The sequence below is a fragment of the Heterocephalus glaber genome, unplaced genomic scaffold (assembly GCF_053883595.1).
Source record: "Heterocephalus glaber isolate CG9 unplaced genomic scaffold, H.glaber_assembly_v1.0 deba00000594, whole genome shotgun sequence".
In the NCBI taxonomy this organism is placed as follows: Eukaryota; Metazoa; Chordata; class Mammalia; order Rodentia; family Bathyergidae; genus Heterocephalus; species Heterocephalus glaber.
Window position 1 is genome coordinate 17213506 of NW_028258151.1, and position 15952 is coordinate 17229457.

The 15952-nt window shown below is 52.3% G+C and overlaps 1 protein-coding gene and 1 long non-coding RNA gene across 5 annotated transcripts; one reads left to right on the forward strand and one right to left on the reverse strand.

Moving 5' to 3' along the window:
• Positions 1 to 1923: 1923 nt before the first annotated feature.
• Positions 1924 to 12918, reverse strand: Unc93b1 (unc-93B1 regulator of TLR signaling). 4 transcript variants are annotated; one of them, XM_087205394.1, is made up of 12 exons: positions 12796 to 12918; positions 12369 to 12484; positions 10551 to 10692; positions 10001 to 10172; positions 8065 to 8226; positions 7720 to 7852; positions 7274 to 7367; positions 6764 to 6888; positions 6067 to 6249; positions 5408 to 5681; positions 3627 to 3745; positions 1924 to 2759 (listed from the first exon to the last, which is right to left on the reverse strand). In XM_087205394.1, exons 4-12 carry the CDS (start codon positions 10159 to 10161, stop codon positions 2430 to 2432), a joined length of 1581 nt encoding a protein of 526 aa, XP_087061520.1. In that variant the 5' UTR covers positions 10162 to 10172; positions 10551 to 10692; positions 12369 to 12484; positions 12796 to 12918; the 3' UTR covers positions 1924 to 2429. The 4 variants fall into 4 exon arrangements, with proteins under 4 accessions (XP_087061520.1, XP_087061519.1, XP_004852267.1 ...); XM_087205393.1 differs by lacking the exon at positions 12796 to 12918 and having other exon boundaries at positions 12369 to 12789; XM_004852210.4 differs by lacking the exons at positions 12369 to 12484; positions 12796 to 12918 and adding an exon at positions 10793 to 10977.
• On the forward strand, positions 6713 to 13909 carry LOC110350657 (uncharacterized). The gene is made up of 4 exons (XR_002397362.2): positions 6713 to 6897; positions 12208 to 12313; positions 12779 to 13029; positions 13760 to 13909. It is a non-coding gene; the product is annotated as an uncharacterized LOC110350657 (long non-coding RNA).
• Positions 13910 to 15952: the final 2043 nt, after the last annotated feature.

Here is a 15952-nt window from a genome sequence, read left to right on the forward strand (position 1 = left end):
AATTTAAAGACAGCTGATGTCTCAGATTGGAGATTTGTGGAATTGTACAATTTTGAAATTTCCATCCTGCAGACTGACAAAATTACAGAGCCTCCCCTTTTGAGCAAGAGTGGTGCTCAGGGGTAGAAGCTAAAATCCAGGCTGACCTTCCACACAGAGTTTCCTTGGGAGTTTCTTACAGAGCCTGGGGACCATGCAGCCACCATGCTAAAAGGTCTAACACTTCTCTCCATGGAGATACACTACAGAGAAGGAGCCTTCAGCTCAGATGTGTTGGATCATTGAGAGGCCAGGGTCTGGCTTGAGGGTGGGCAGTGGGGGTAGAAAGAGAAGAGAGGAGCCATGGTACCTGGTGGAGCTGAAGTGGGTGGGAACAGGAAGCAGGGACAGGTCCGGCCTTCAGCCCGGGGTCAAGGGGCTATGAGTAGGAATGGTGTGGGCCCAGGAGAGGACCTCTGGGGAGGAAGGTGGGGACTCCATGACCCTCCCAGGACCCTATCCCTCACCCCCCGCCTCCACAGTCTTTAGTTGAATATTGTCAAGTGCATGCCTGCCCAGACTGGCTGATAATTAATGCCATATTTTATGAAATATCTTGTTTCTTCGTCTTTCCTATAAAAGACTGTAGCATCTTTAAGGACAAAGAATGTCCCTCAACCATTCAGAGCTCTTCACAGTGGGTCTCTGTCTCCTCTGACCACGGGAGCAGGATGGAGAAAGCAGCATGTGCAGGAGGCCTTATGGGGGTCTGGCCCTTCCACTAGCCTCTGCACTTCTGGGCATCCAGCTTGAGGTGTGGCCCAGGCAGTGACAAGTTTATCTGGGCTCTAACAACCATTTCCCAGGTGTAATGGGCATAGGATGATCCCCATGTGGCCCAAAGTACTTCCAAATGGGTAGTCCAGGTCTGTAATCTCAGCACTGGAGAGGCTGAGGCAGGAGGATCACTGGGAGTCTGAGGCCAGCCTGGCCTCCATAGCAAGACCCTATCTCAAAATAACCAAAACCAAAACCAAACAAAATAACAAAGGTGTCCCTTGGAGTGCTATAGGCAGGCATGCTCACAACAGACAGACCTGGGGGCAGGTGGCTAAAGTATAGGTGACACTGGTGCAAGCCCCTGGGCCAGTGGGCCTCGGAAAGGACTGGTCAGACCACCTCCACACCATACCACCACTCCTGGATGGATGCAGAGAACAGTCAGTGAGTGTGGGGAGGGGCCAGGGCTCCAGAAGGGAAGACAGGCTCTGTGCCGGGCTCAGGGGGGAGCACTCGAGCTGGGGAGGAGGACCCTACTCCTCACACCCCGCAGTTCTGAGCAGAGGTGGCTTCCCACAAAGCACCCAGGTGTCCATCCCAGGTGCTCTCCTTCTGTTATAGATAGATGAACTAGATAGAAATATTATAGGCAGTCAGACAGGGCTAGGTCCTCGAGAGGGTCAGGACAAAGTTGAAACACACCACAGCGGCGACTGGAGACACACTGGCTGAAGATAAAGACAAGATGACCAGATCTACATACTTCCTCAAAGAACAAACTCTGGGCCTAATGAAGTCTAGATAGACATTAACCAGAGTGGTGGGTGACCAGAGACCCCTGGACCCACCACTTCCTAGAGAATCTTTGCTCTTTCCATCCATGCTTGTTACATGACTTGTTTCCCAATTGGACCTCTATTACCTAAGTGACTAAGCTTGTAACTTTATTGGATGATCACGGCTGTGGCCCACGTTGTACCCACGTGCGTTTCACCCTAGAAAACTCCTCTGTGAAGTGAGTTCCCTGGGATTCCAACCCGGGTCCCCTCCTGCCCCTCAAGACCTTTCCTATCAATAAATATCTTCCTACTCTTAACCTCCGTTGTTCCTAGGACTCATTCTTCAATTTCTAGAGAACAAGAACTCGGGGAATCACACAGTTAACAGGTTGGGAGATACAGTATTTATTTCATCTCTGGTATTATTTCCTGTAACACTTTCCACACACAGCCCCAGATTTCCCAATCAGGAAAATACAAAAATCTCTTTATTGTTCACTTTCTATAAAAAGTCATGCTTCTGAGAGGACCTTGGGGTGGGAGGTGCAAAGCGTGTCACAAGTGATCCAGGACTGCAGTCAAGAGGGGGTGGTGCAGCGGGCTCGAGCCAATGTCCCTGCCCCGGGCTGGCCCAAGTGCTGGTGCGGTGGGCTGCACACAAGGTCCTGAATAGCAGCCCCTTGAGGGTCTATCCTCCACAGGGCCTACCTCACCCTGGAGGGTGCTGCGAAAGTTTCAGGTGACCCGGAAGGGGCAGTCTTGAACACAGGGGATGGCGCAGAGGGTCCTTCTGGCTGATGGACCCAGAGAGGACCCAGCACCCTCAACCTGAGATGGTTAACTGAGGGTGACAAGCAGGAAGGCAAAGAGCTAGGTCGGCCCCTGGGGTCCTCATTGCTCCTCAGGCCCATCGCCCTCCAGAGCCTGTTCGTAGGGGCAGGGCCTGCGACAGAGGCCTGCAGGCTCTGGGCCCAAGGGAAGCCTCCCCTGCAGTTCCTGCTCCTCCGCACAGGCCGCCTGGCCGCAGTCTCCACCTCGTTCGCCCTCGTTGTCACTCTCATCAGAGTTGTCCTCCTCCAGGTAGCGGTAGCCACGCACCTTGTGCTGGGGCCGCGGGATGCGCGGCTGGCGCGGGAGGACCCCACGACTCAACTTCTGCTCCATCCAGAGGTATGAGGCCACAGCCACCACCAGGGTCACCAGCAGCACAGCCAGCTTAGCCTAGGTGCAAGGGGCAGGATGACTTCTGGGTCCTTGGACCCACCTGGCCCTCGACTACCCCAATCCCTCCAACCAGGCTTCCAGGCACCCTCCTGAGGCAAAATTCAATGCCATACTCCTGGGAGCCTCAGTTTCCCTAAGCGGGAGAATGAAAACCCTTTTTCCTGGAAGGGTAAAGTTGAAGATGGTGGTAAACCTATAGCACGTGTGCTGCAGAGGGCTATTTGTTGTCATGGAAAATTCTAAAAGGTTCACCGTCACTGGCTTAGATTATTCCTGGTTGCTTAAACACAGTGAGCCACAGGGCCAGAGATTTAGCTCAGTGGTTCCGCCACCTGCCCTGCAAGCTCAAGGACAGAAATGCTTTTCAGACCTTTTTGACTTTTGACTTAACTCTCAGTCAAAAACAGTTGTGCTCCCTGAGTACATATATATGTACTTTCAAGAATATTCTCTGCTATTTTCTACTGTGTCATTGTTTAAAATGTTGGTCAGGACCTGCTAAATTGACTTGTTGAGGCTGAGGAGCAGAGTATCAGAACTTGGGCTGGGATAGATAGAGCTCAGTGGCAGAGCACTTGCCTAGCATGGGTGAGGCTCTGGGCTCCACGCCCAGCACCACAAAAACAAACCAACAAAGGAGCCTGGAGGGAGACTGGGGTGCACGCGCCAGGCTTCCTTCAAAGGTGGGTAAACTGAGGCTGGCAGGAGCTGAAGCAATAATTGGAAGGCTGGGTTGGGGGCCACACAATGGCCCTTGGGGGCTCAAGGACTGATCCTTTGGGAGGATGTGAAGCCAGGATGTTCAGAAGGTATCTGTTGCCTGGGGGCATGGTATGGGGGGTTCCTAACCCCACCCAGCCTCACCTTCATGGGCAGGCTGGAGCCCAAGTACACCACAAAGATGGCCACAGCCTGCCACCAGTGGTAGATGGTGAAGATGAAGTCCTGCCTCTCCTTGTCCTCGTACATGATTCCCAGGAGTGCTGCAGGCAATTAGGACAGGTAGGCAGGGGACAGGTGTTACCTGGGGCCCAAGGCTGCTGATCTCCCACCTGTGACTCTCCTAGGCCCTTGCACTGGTCCCATCCCAGGGCCCCAGAGCATCCAAAGAGCAATATACAGTACCCTGGTCCTTGCCTGCCCCCTAGTGGAGACCTTGGTTACCATGGTGCCCAGGTAAGCAAGGGTTGTACACAGGTAGGTTTTGCCAGGTACATGTGTGGCCCCAGAAGAGGAAAGCTCGAAGCTCTTGTCCTAATCCCAGTGTGCAGGCCAAGTTTCAGGGGCTGTTACTCTTTCTGTCCAAAGGCGAGGGAGGGCAAACTGTTTCCAGCAACCAAATTTCTACAAATCAAACCTGAAAGAGATGGGGCTTATTTCACAAAGAATCTTCCCTGGGGTGGACCAAAAGAGCACCAGCCAGGCAGTCAGAAGACTCAGACTAGAGTGCTGGAAACTAGAACGTGGCAGAGATGAGAGTTTAGGGATACAGAGATGTTGATTCAAGTGTTGGCTCTGTAGGTATTTTGAGGCAAGTTTCTTAATTCCCCAGAACTACTTTTCCCAACTGTGAAGTTGATTTATACACACTATATGTTGTGCTAGAAAGTTCTAAGGTGAGAAAACCCACACAGCACCTGGGAGATCATGGGAGATGCTTGCTACTGATACCTCTGGCAGGCTCAGGACAGGAACATTCCCATCCTAGGGCCCAGAGGTGACATTCAAAACTGTTAATGGCACTGGCCCATCAGAACATGCCACTGTGGACAATGACATGGCTGCACTTGTATGTTGTGATTGCAAGTCAGTGGCACATGCTAACCTGAGTGCAGACAGCATCACACAGCTGAACTCAAGCCCACCCCTACCTGCTGCAAACAGGCCCTTTCCCGGTGCCTCACCTCCAGCAGCTGACTTGGACTGCTGGTAGTGGGCACACTGGGTTGGGGCTTCATGTCTGTTCCTGGATCCGCCCCACAAAAATGGCCAGATCAAGGGCTGGGGATGTAGCTCAGTGGTAGAGTGCTTGCCTAGCATTCATGAGGCCTTGGGTTTGATCTCCAGCATCAGAAAAGGAAAGAACTGAACAGAAAATAAATGAAAAAAAGAACTGTACCTGGGCCCTAGGACATGGTCAGGGCCACCTGCTGCTATCCACTCCCTGGGACAAAAACCCTGACATCTGCTCCCAGTGTCATGGAAACTCCGCCAAAGTGGGGCCTGTATCCAAGTTCGATTGGGACTTGCAGGATTTGTCCCTGTTGCATTTTTCACTGTCCCTGTATGCTGTCCTGAGAGCCCACAGCCACCCTGTGTATCTATAAAAATCTCACACCAACCTTCTCAGGCCTTACGCTCACCCTGGAGTGTCATCAGAATATCCATGTCATGGAACTCCCATATCTACTTCCAGAGTGTCCGTGGGACTTCCCCATCTGTCCCTACAACATGGGTGGGTGTTCCACCCTGGACTGTCCACAGAGATCCCCATCTCCCTATACCACATCTATAGAAGGCTGTGACAGATCCCCTCTTGCGTCCATAGGACCTCATGTCTGTCCCTGGGATGTCACTGCCCCCTGACCACCCAGAAATTGTCGCAGGCCCCACCCAGCCATGCCAGTGCCTACAAAAGTACTCACTGCTGAGTCCCGTCTTGTTGAGCGCACTGCCTACACCCCAGAGAACAGCTGCCACATACAAGATCCAGCTGTGTTTCTGGACCCGAGGAACTGGGGCCCAGAAAAAGAGGCCGAGGGTGAGCAGTAGGTGCAGCAGTGCCCCAGCCACCAGGGGCACTGAGCGTGGCAGCCACAGTCCCAACAGACCCAGGAATGAGGCGGCTGAGGCTCCCAGGCCGTAGGCAATGAGGAGGTAGGCCAGCCGTTCCAGCCCCATGGAGCACACACCATAGCCCTAAGGGACAAGAGGAGAGCAATGGAGGTCAGAAAGCACCTGTCACTTCAGGCTTACCTTGCCTTCTCTGGACCTACTCGGTGGTACCTCCCTGCAAGGCTGATGGGAAGGCTGCATCGGCTCGGAAAATGGGAAAATGCGTGGCACATATCCCCAGACACAAAGAGATATAACCTGCATAATACCAAATACATTATGGACGATACCTCATTGCCATTTAAGAGAGGTTATAATAACTTACCCAAGGTAAAAGGAGGGAAGAGAAAGAGGGAGAGAACTATTTGGGACACACTTAAACATATACTAAAAGTTATCTGCTGTTCCTATGAAATTCAAGTTTAACAAGACATTCTTTTATTGGCCACTCTATGCAGGCTGTACTTACCAGGGTGAGACCGGTGCAGGCAAAGAGTACCTCAAAACCGCTGTAAATAAAGAAGGGCACGAGGTGGCGCAGGCGGAAGTCACGCACGTGCTTGAAGGGCAGCTGGAAGATGTTGCCCCAGCCCACGCTGCGCAGGTCTATTTCTTCCGTGGGCTGGTAAGCGGCGCCGCACAAGCCCAGCACCTGCAGACGGGATCTGTGAAGGCTGACCCGCCAGGCACTAGGCTCGTGCCAAGGCAAGGCCCCGCCCCAAGGAAAGGCCCCGCCCCTGACACACCCACAGCCTAAGTCCCACCCTCCCCTCAGACCCCACCTCCCAAACCCACCCTTCTCCTCCCGTCGCTTAGCCCCTCCCCTCAGCCCAAGGCCACACCTCCACACTGCCATACACCTCAAGGCTCCCAGCCCCGCCCCTAGCAACGACCACGCCCCAACCACGCCCCTAGCGTTTTCGCTCTGCCTTCCAGTACGGCGCCCCCCCGCGCCCCCCGCGCCCCCCCCCGCATCCTGGGTGGATCCCTAGACTCCTTCACAGCCGGACCCCGACCCCGGGTCGCTGGGATTCCAGCTCCAGTTCAGGTCCACAGGCACCAGCCACGCCTCCAGGACTCAGTCCACGCCGGGAGAGTGGCCCTTGGTCCCCGACCCGGTCTCGAAACTCACTCCCAGCCTCGCCCCAACCCTAGCCGGGCCGCACCAGCAACATGGCCATGAAGGCCACCGCCATGAGCACGGTCTCCACCACGATGAGGTTTTTGCTCCGCGGTAGCGTCCGCAGAACCGTCTTGTTGAAGCCGTTGAGGATGCCGTGGCTGTTAGTGCCTGGGAAGTGTGAGTATGGACATCATGAAGCCGGACCAGGGTGCATGATCATTCTGGCCACAAATGCAGCGAGGTGGCAGTGGAGGCAGAGTGAAGGGGTCAGGTGAGGTCAGTGCCAGCAAAGGATTCCCTTGGGGAGCAGTTTGAAGCTTAGGGACAAAGCTTAGGGGCTGGTTATGCCCCGGAGGCCGGGGCAGAGCAAGACTTCTGCCTTCTCACTCTACTGTCCAGAGACTGGGAGAGGGGCACCAGTCACTTTCCATCTCTATAACTTCACCCTGCACTGACCACACCCTGGACCCCAAGGAATCTCACTGGCAGCCTCATCCCAGATGAGGGAGCTGGGCAGACTTGGGGGACCTCAACCCCCCATATGAGGACTGACCGCAGCTCTGCACGTTGCACAGTGTGTGGTTGAGGTCATACAGGTAGTAGTTCAGGAAATAAATCATGGGCAGCTGGGCACAGGCAAAGCTCAGCTGTGGATGAGAGGGCAGATGGGGGCTGACTCAGACACAAATCCAGGTATGAGGCCCCAGCATGGTCTGGGGAGGGATCTGGGCACAGCCTTGATAGGACAGGAGCCCTCCAATCTTTGGGGACAGCCTAGTGCTGGTGAGATGCCCAAAAAAGGACAATTTCCTTCTGGTCTGTACTGGAGACAGAAAAGGGATGAGGTCTCTATTGCTAGAGGTAAGCAAACAGGGACTGCTCAGGAAAGGGAGGGAGGAACAGAAGGCTGAGGCATCAGTGGAATGGGTTCCAATAGGTGGATTCTGGGCCTAAAATATCATCACCCTACCACCACCCAGTGCCCCAGGTGGCACTCACATGGAAGAAGCTATAGAAGATGGCTTGGAAAACCAGGAGATAGGGTGCGTGGGAGCCCCGTGGTGGGCGCTTTTGGGGCCCCTGCTCCTCCTGCTCCTTATAGTGGGAGTACTCATAGTACTTCTGCGCCATCCTGGGCCACAAAGGAGCAAAGGCTGTCCCTGGTCCAATCTCTGGCCCGCCTCTGCTTCCTGTACCCAAGTCTACCAACCAGCCAGCCCCAGTGGGGAAACTGAGGCCCAGAGGGTGGAAGTGGTTTGCTCAAGGTCACCCAGCAGAGGCTGGCAAAGCAACAAAGACTCAATCCAGTCTCCAGCCTCCCACCCCACTGCCCATCAGGCTCACCTGGTGATGTAGTTGCCCATGGAGGCCCAAAGAGGCACAATGGCCATGCCCAGGGCCACAGCAGAGGGCACAAGTGTATAGTAGCGCTCCCAGTAGTTAGTGGAGACAAAGAGGGCGTAGATGCCCACAGCCAGGAACATCATCCACTTGGTGCCAAAAAACCTGCAGACAGCAGAGTGACACTGGCACTATAGACTGCTGTGGCCTGAAACCAGACAGGGCCACCACCCCAGGTCCCAGCTCAGTATGGCAGTGTGAGGCAGGGGAGAGCCCAGGCCATGGAGTCAAGGGCCTAAAGATGGAGTCTCAGAGACTAATGGACTCAGGCGACCTCCTGTGTCCACATCCCTCAGTCTTCATAGCTGCAATATGGGCACAAGCCCAAAGCATAAGCCTGTCCTGGGAGACAGAAACTCCTCTGGCTTGAGGGCTGTGAAACAGCATAGCACTCCCAAAGTGGCGGACACACAGGAAACAAAGTAAAAGGGTTAATGTTACTATAAAAAGCCATAGGTTTCAAGACCCATAAAGCCTTTCATTTGCCTTTGACCTAGTGAGGGCATTATTCTAGAGGGAATTTTTTTTTTTTAATTTTAAAAAGAAAAAAAGAAAGCCAGGCACAGTGACATGTGCCTGTAGTCTTAGTTATTTAGGAGCATCAGGTGAGGAGATCGCTTGAGCCCAGGAGTTAGAGATCAGCTTGGACAACACAATAAGACTCCATCTCGGGGCTTGAGATTTAGCTCAGTGGTTCTACCACCTGTCTCACAAGCACAAGGACCCGAGTTTGATCCCCAGTACAAAAAAAAAAAAAACAAAAACAACAACTTAAACAAAGACTCTATCTCAAAAATAAAAAGAAGGAAGGAAGGAAAAAAAATAAAAAGGAAGGAACGTTAAGGGCCAGGCCTCATGGCACATGGCTGTAACCCCAGCACTTGGGAGGCTGAGGGAGGAGGATGGAAAGTACAACCTCAACATTGACAACTTACTGAGATCCTGTCTCAGATATTAAAAATATTTTTTTTAAAGAGCTGAGGATGGTAACTCAGTGTGAAGACTCTGGGTTCAACACCTGGTACTACAAAAAAATTATGAATAATTTTTTTAAAATGAGCCTTGCACATATGCTCTAGCAACAAGGATGTGGACTTGATCTGTACATGTTGGTGAGGCAGTGGACTGAGACGATTTCCTGGAGGGCTTAGGAGGGGTTTTCTTCTTTCTGATTTGAGTTATGATGATCTAATGCTGTGTGTGCAACTGTGACAAAGGCGACGAGAGAGAGAGAGAGAGAGAGAGAGAGAGAGAGAGAGAGAGAGAGAGAGAGAGGAGGGAGGGAGAGGGAGGAAGGAAGAGAGAAAGAAAGAAAGAAAGAAAGAAAGAAGAAAGAAAGAAAGAAAGAAAGAAAGAAAGAAAGAAAGAAAGAAAGAAAGAAAGAAAGAAAAAGAAAGGATCCCATATGTCCACTGGTCTCCTGGGAGGTTGCTATGGGGGAATCTGGGGACCACATGCCACAAGGCTCAGGTCCAGAGCAGACCATCAGGGGTACCTGCCCAGCCACACCCCTTTCTGTGAGAGGTGCACCTCTATGCTGGTCACAGCTGATTGGGCCAGAGGCCGGTTCCTGAGCTCTGCTGGCCGATCTGATTCCCTCTGGGGACTGCACAGCCCAACCCAGGTCATAGTGAGTCTAGGCCACCACAGAGGCCACAAGGAGGAAGCTGCCAGGAGGTAGCTACCAGGATGAAGCAGTCTGCTTGAATCTCTTACTTGAAACCAAACGGCGGGGGGGGGGGGGGGCGCTCTCTCTCTCTCTCTCTTTTCTTCCCCTAAACCCTAGCTTTTACAATCACCCTCACCCAAACACCAGGGCAGCTGAGGACCTCAGGGTCTAACAGCCTCTGCACCCTGCGAGATCAGGGGGACAGCCCACCTCACATGGGGACAGCACCTGATGAGCACAGGCGTGTAGAGCAGGGCAGCGATGGGCGTCACGTTGATGCCCATCAGCATCTTGCTGTCGATGTCGGGCAGCCCCATGTTGCCGTACTTCACCTCACGGTAGGTCTCATCGTAGTGCAGGATCAGCTGCATCTGCAGGAGGCCTGGGGACAGGGAGCGATATGGAGGAAGCAGCCTAGGTCGGGGCAACCAAGCCGAGGGTCAGTGCAAGCCTTGCAGGGAGCTCCCCATTCCAACGCGGGTAAGGACGGGGTGGGGGCTAGGACGTGCCCCAACCCCGCCACAAGAACACGGTGGTTGGGACGTGGGTCACTGGTCAGCAGAACCACACACACACACACACACACACACACACACACACACACTCACTTGGGGCCGCCGCAGCTACCAGGACGGCCGACAGGGAAGTGAAAGGGGAAGGAGGGCGGGCGGCCGGTCCCAAGTTTCTCTTTCCCGCCCTGAGTCCGGGAGGGCTGGGGACAGCCAGGGGCCCTTGCCGCGCGCCCCCTGCTCGCGCGTACCCAGGTAGACGCCGTAGGTGAGCGTGCCGCCCGCGCTGGCCGCCAGCACGTTCTTGAGCACAATGAGGCGCTTGCGGCGGTAGTAGCGGCGCTCCTCCTCCTCCTCGTTGTAGTTGGGGTACGCGCCCACCAGCTCGTCCAGCTGCGGGACAGCATGCGCTCGCATCTGGCTCGCCAGCCCCGCGCCCAGCGGGGTCACCCCAGCCCCTCGCCACCCTCGTGCGCTCCCAGTCCCCGCTCACCGGGGCCTCGGGCCCGTCAGGGACCCCGAGCCCGTCCTCGTCGCCCTGCGGCCCTGCGGCCCCTGCCACCGGGTAGAGCGGTGGTTTCGCCTCCATGGCCAGACCCTGACGGAGACTCAGACTCTAGTTGCCGGGCGCCCCTGCAGCGGGCCTGGCACTTCCTTCCCACGCTGGGGACCGTCCCGCCCCATTCCGCCCAGCCCCGCCTCCCCTCCTGTTGCCCCCCCCCCCCCCGCTAGTGAGCGAACCCAAGTGTCCGTGTGGCCCAGGACTCAGACTCCTGAAGTGAGATGTGAATTCAAATCCCTGGTTAGTCACTTCTGGGCTCTTCTCCATGCCTCAGTCTCCTCACCCATAAAATGGGAACACTCGGCGCTGCTAGAGTTAATATAAAGCTTACTTAGAGAAACCATGCACATCCGGAGCTCATCTGACTGTGGTGGCCAGGTCATCCCAACCCCACCTCAGAGGGCAGGATTTGTGTGGCACCTGCTGGACAGCATCTCCCTCCACAGCTCAGCATCCTGCACCCAGGATCCCTCCTCCTCTGAAAATGGGAGCTTGGGGAGGCTACCAGGAGGTTGAGTGTGTGGCCGTTTTGGACTACTGGGCTGATTCTACCATCCTGCAGAGAGTCTAGCGCCTCCAGCATGCCTCCAGCATGCTCCTTGGGTCCAAGAGGCACCCATCCTGTGGCAGTGGACACTCCAAACCTCTAGCATAGTCCAGGAGGCTGGAACTGATACAGGATATGATATAGGAGATAAAATATGAAAATATATCCCCCAACCTGTTAGATCTGATACTTTAAGCTCATGATCTCTAAAAATCAAAGAATGAATTCTCGGAATAACAGACATTAAGAGTAGGAACAGTAGATGTTTATTGAGAGGCTAGCTCCCGAGAGGCAGGAGGGGTCCCAAATGGGTAGCCGGAGGACTCCACTTTACAGGGAAGTTTTATAGAGCAAAACCCACGTGGGTACAATGTGGATTTCAGCTATAATGAATAAAGTTATAAGCATAGTCACTTAGAAACTAGTGATCCAATTGGGAAACAAGTCATGTAACAAGTGTGCAAAGAACAAAGACTTCTTCTAGTAAATGATGGATCCAGAGGTCTTTGGTCACCCACTGGGGGTGACGGATGTCTATCCAGACCATTAGGCCCGGTGTTTGTCTAGGAAGTATATAGGCCTAGTCATCTCGTCTTTATCTTGAGGCCTGGTCTCTAACAGATACATCTCTGGCCACAGTTGTATTGTGTTTCACCTTTGTCCTGGCTCTCTTGAGGGCCTAATCCTATTTGACTGCCTGTAATATTTCTATCTAACTTATCTGTCCATAATAGAACCCCTGGAAAGTCCTTGAAAGGATCTAGAAAATATCCAGCACCCCACTTTCTTCTTCCTGCAGCTCCAGGGGAGCCTCTTTCCCCACACACTATTTCCCTTCTGGATTCCTGTGGCCAGGTGTTCCCACAGCTGACAGCTCCCTTGGTCCCCTCATTCAGAGGAGTCAGGTAAGTGCTTATAAATGTGACTGGATGGATGGACAAGCGAACAAATAACAAATACCTCTCCCCAGAAGGGTCGCCAGGAAATCTGGGGGCTGGAGGGATGGAGAGTATGACTTTGCAGTGGCTTCAGGCTTTGAGTCAGTGGCACTGTCTCCAGGCCACCCTCAGGTACAGCTGTGGGTAAAAGAGACAGGTGTATTGGGCAAGTAGGTGCCTAGAAGTGAGAGCTGCACAGGGGACAGGAGAGGGCAGAGCCGGGCATGCAGGGCAAGGAGGAGCAGGAGAAGATGGCTGCAGTCGGCGCTTGGAGGCTGTGATGGCTGACTGTGTCAGCTTGAGTAAGAGAAGCTCAGTTAAATTGGCTCAGCAATTCTCCACTTAGGGTGCGGAAGACCCATCCTAGAGTGCTTGTCACCTGGATGTATTAAGGGGAAATGAAGAAGGATGGGTCTGCTTCTGTTTCTGTAGAGGACTCCGGTCTTCACCTTCACCTTGGACGTCGTCTCCTGGCTTCCATTGCAGACTCTTCAGCTTCCAGTGCAGATCTTTCAGCCTTCCAGTGTAGGCTTTTCAGCCTTCCACTGCAGACCCATGGGCCTCCTGATAGGGACTCAAATGGGACGTTGCAATGAGCTCCAGACCTTCAACTGAATCCTTTGGTCTCCAGTGTGCAGACAGACCCTCTGCACTCTGCCTCATCTGATTCTGTGGATGACACTGTAAGGCAATTTTGTAAATTCTTTTTTTTTTTTGGTTCCGGGGATTGAACTCAGGTCCTTGCTCTTGCGAGGCAGGCGGTGGAACCACTGAGCTACATCCCCAGCCCCCCTTGTAAATTCTTATATACTTGTTTTCTTGTTTTTGTTTTTGTTTTTTTCAGTACCAGGAATCAAACTCAGGACCTTGCACTTGCCAGGCAGGCACGGCACTGCTGAGCTAAATCCTCACCCCAAATTCTTATATACTTGTATATCTTGTATTATATCTGTTTCTCCAGTAAACACTGACTGATACAGAGGCCATAGTCAGAGAGTAGACATGGGTTCATTACTGGGGGCTATGACCAAGTCCAGGGTGTGGTCATAGAAGACCTGGAAGTAAGTAGCCATAAGGCTGGGAAAGGGTAAACTTTGAATACCCAGGAGAATTCCTTCCTATAGAATTCAAGGAGCAGTGTATGGCCAGGAGGCAGAAATGGCCGGCAGAGGGGAAGAGCAAGGTCGAAGTAAGTGGCCTTGATATAGATAATATAGTTAGGGCCGGGGATTTAGCTCAGTGGTGCTGCTGCCTGCCTCGAAATTGCAAGGTCCCAAGTTCAATCACCATACCAAAGGGAAAGAAAAAAAAATACATACACACACACACACACACACACACATATATATATATATGTATATGTGTATATATATATATATATGTGTGTGTGTGTGTGTGTGTGTTATATTTTAGGGCTACTGGGATTCTCCCCTCCACTCCTTGCTGGACCACTCCCCTCTACTCACCTGAACCTGAGCAATGCCCCAGGCCCAACCCACGTGTCCCTTGTCCTGAGGCTTACTACACGGAGGCAGAGATTTAAAAAAAAAAAAAAAAAGCAAAGACTCCCAATCCTGCCCCAGAAAATTCCAAACCAGGATGGTTGTGCACCACTGACCTACAGTAACCTTTCTTCACCTGGAGCTCATTAAAGGTTCATGCATATCAACTACACCTCGAACATCCAATTATAACACACAAGCCTGCTCACTCTAAGTGTACAATCACCTTAATAAACTTTGCTGCTCTTTCCTTACTGTTGCATGCCGCTTCCAATTCTCTGTTCATCACATGAGCACAAGAACCTAGGAACCTGTCCCAGATCCCACCACCCATGGTAACATTTTGGCAACCCAGCCAGGAAGTAAGGCCCCTTTGGGGGAGATTTTATATTTCTTCTCTTCTCCTTGGGAGGTGTGGCCCCTGAATGGCTGCCTAAAGTATAACACCATATTCCAATTAGACCTTTTTTTAAAAAAGAGATAGGGAAAATGGGTGGAGGTGCCTTGTTCAAGCTTTCATGGCCCTCTACCAAAAGCCTGATCTTTGCCAAGACTGTCATAGAAGTAATCCCTCTTTGGGAACTGACACTGCTGAGGACTTCGTCTTGTTAGCCCCTCCTCCTGATAGGCAACCTCTTTACCAACCTGCACCAGCAGTGCCCCTAGGCCTAGGAGATAAAGACAAGCCCACCCCATACTACATCCAGGTCTGTCTACCATAAGACTCAGGGAACTCAACATCTAAGAGTGCCACCATACTACCCCATGAAGAAGTGGCAGGTGCAGAGGGTACCATCCAAGTTCAAGTCCCTTTTTCAGTCATAGACATCCAGTGATTCAGAGAGTAAATTCTCTGAGGACACTGAAAAGTTTGCTAACAAATCCATACCCTGACAATGGCTTTTGATCTGACCTGGTAAAATGTCCAGTTCATCTTGGTTTCTTGTTGCACAGCAATGAAAAGAGAAAGAGAATCATAATAGTAGTAAGACAGGCCAATGATGAGGTCATTGAAGCCTCACCCAGTGACAGTCAACTGATACATTATTTGGGCCCCAAGAAGGGCTTGGGTAGGATTATAACACTGAGAGCAGAAAAACCAAACAGAGATCAAACCTCCAGGCCATCTTAGCGGGTACCCACAAGGGCATGCCCAAGCCTTTAAATTATAAGTTCAAAACTATCAGTCAGGGCTGTCATGAAAATCCAGCAGCTTTCCAATACTGGCTTGAAGAGGTACTCTGTAAATATACTAATTTAAACCTGGAGTCTAGAGAGGGCCAAATTATCTTGGGCCACTATTTTATTAGCCAGTTGGGTCCAGACATTAGGAGGAAGCTCCAAAAACTCCAACAGAGCCCACAAGCTGGGATAAGTCAGTTGGTTGATGTGGCTTGCATGGTCTTTAACAACTGTGGTGTAGGAGAAAAGGCAGACTAAAGCCATGCTGGCTTTTATGGATAAGGCTCCTGATAGAGCCTTTGGCAACAAGGGGAGCCCAGATAACTCAAAGGGTGATGGAGGCAAATCTGGGTGATTCAAGTGCAAACAACTGAGGCATTGGCAAAGGTGTGCCCTCAAAAGCCACTGAGTCCTTGCCAAGCCTGTCAGAATACAGATGAGGACCCTTGGTGCTGAAGGAGAAAGTGCCCTAATTCCCAGAAGTGGATGAGGCCATCTATCACCGTGGTGGCTAGAGAAAAATGCCCAGACAGTGACTGAGAGTGCCTGAGGTGGCCTGTGTCCTTGTCCCCCTGCACAAGGACATTCCCATCACTTTGCAGGAGCCTCAGGTAACTCTGGATATAATGAGTAAACAAATTACATTCCAGATACTGTGTTGTATCACTCAATTCTCATCTCTTATTGGGGCAAATTGTCTTCCTGTTCCTCAGTTCTTGTTGGCCTGAAGGGGTTAGTCAGTTTTCTTTACCCCTACTCTGAATTGCTGATTGTGAGATTTCCTTTTCCAAGTGACCTTTGAGGTAATACTAAAGTGCCCCACACCATTAATTGGAATAGATATACTCTTCCTGCTCAGGGACACTCTGTCACTCAAACCTCTGGCAACCTGTATGCTAGTTGCCTGTATGCTAGTTGACCT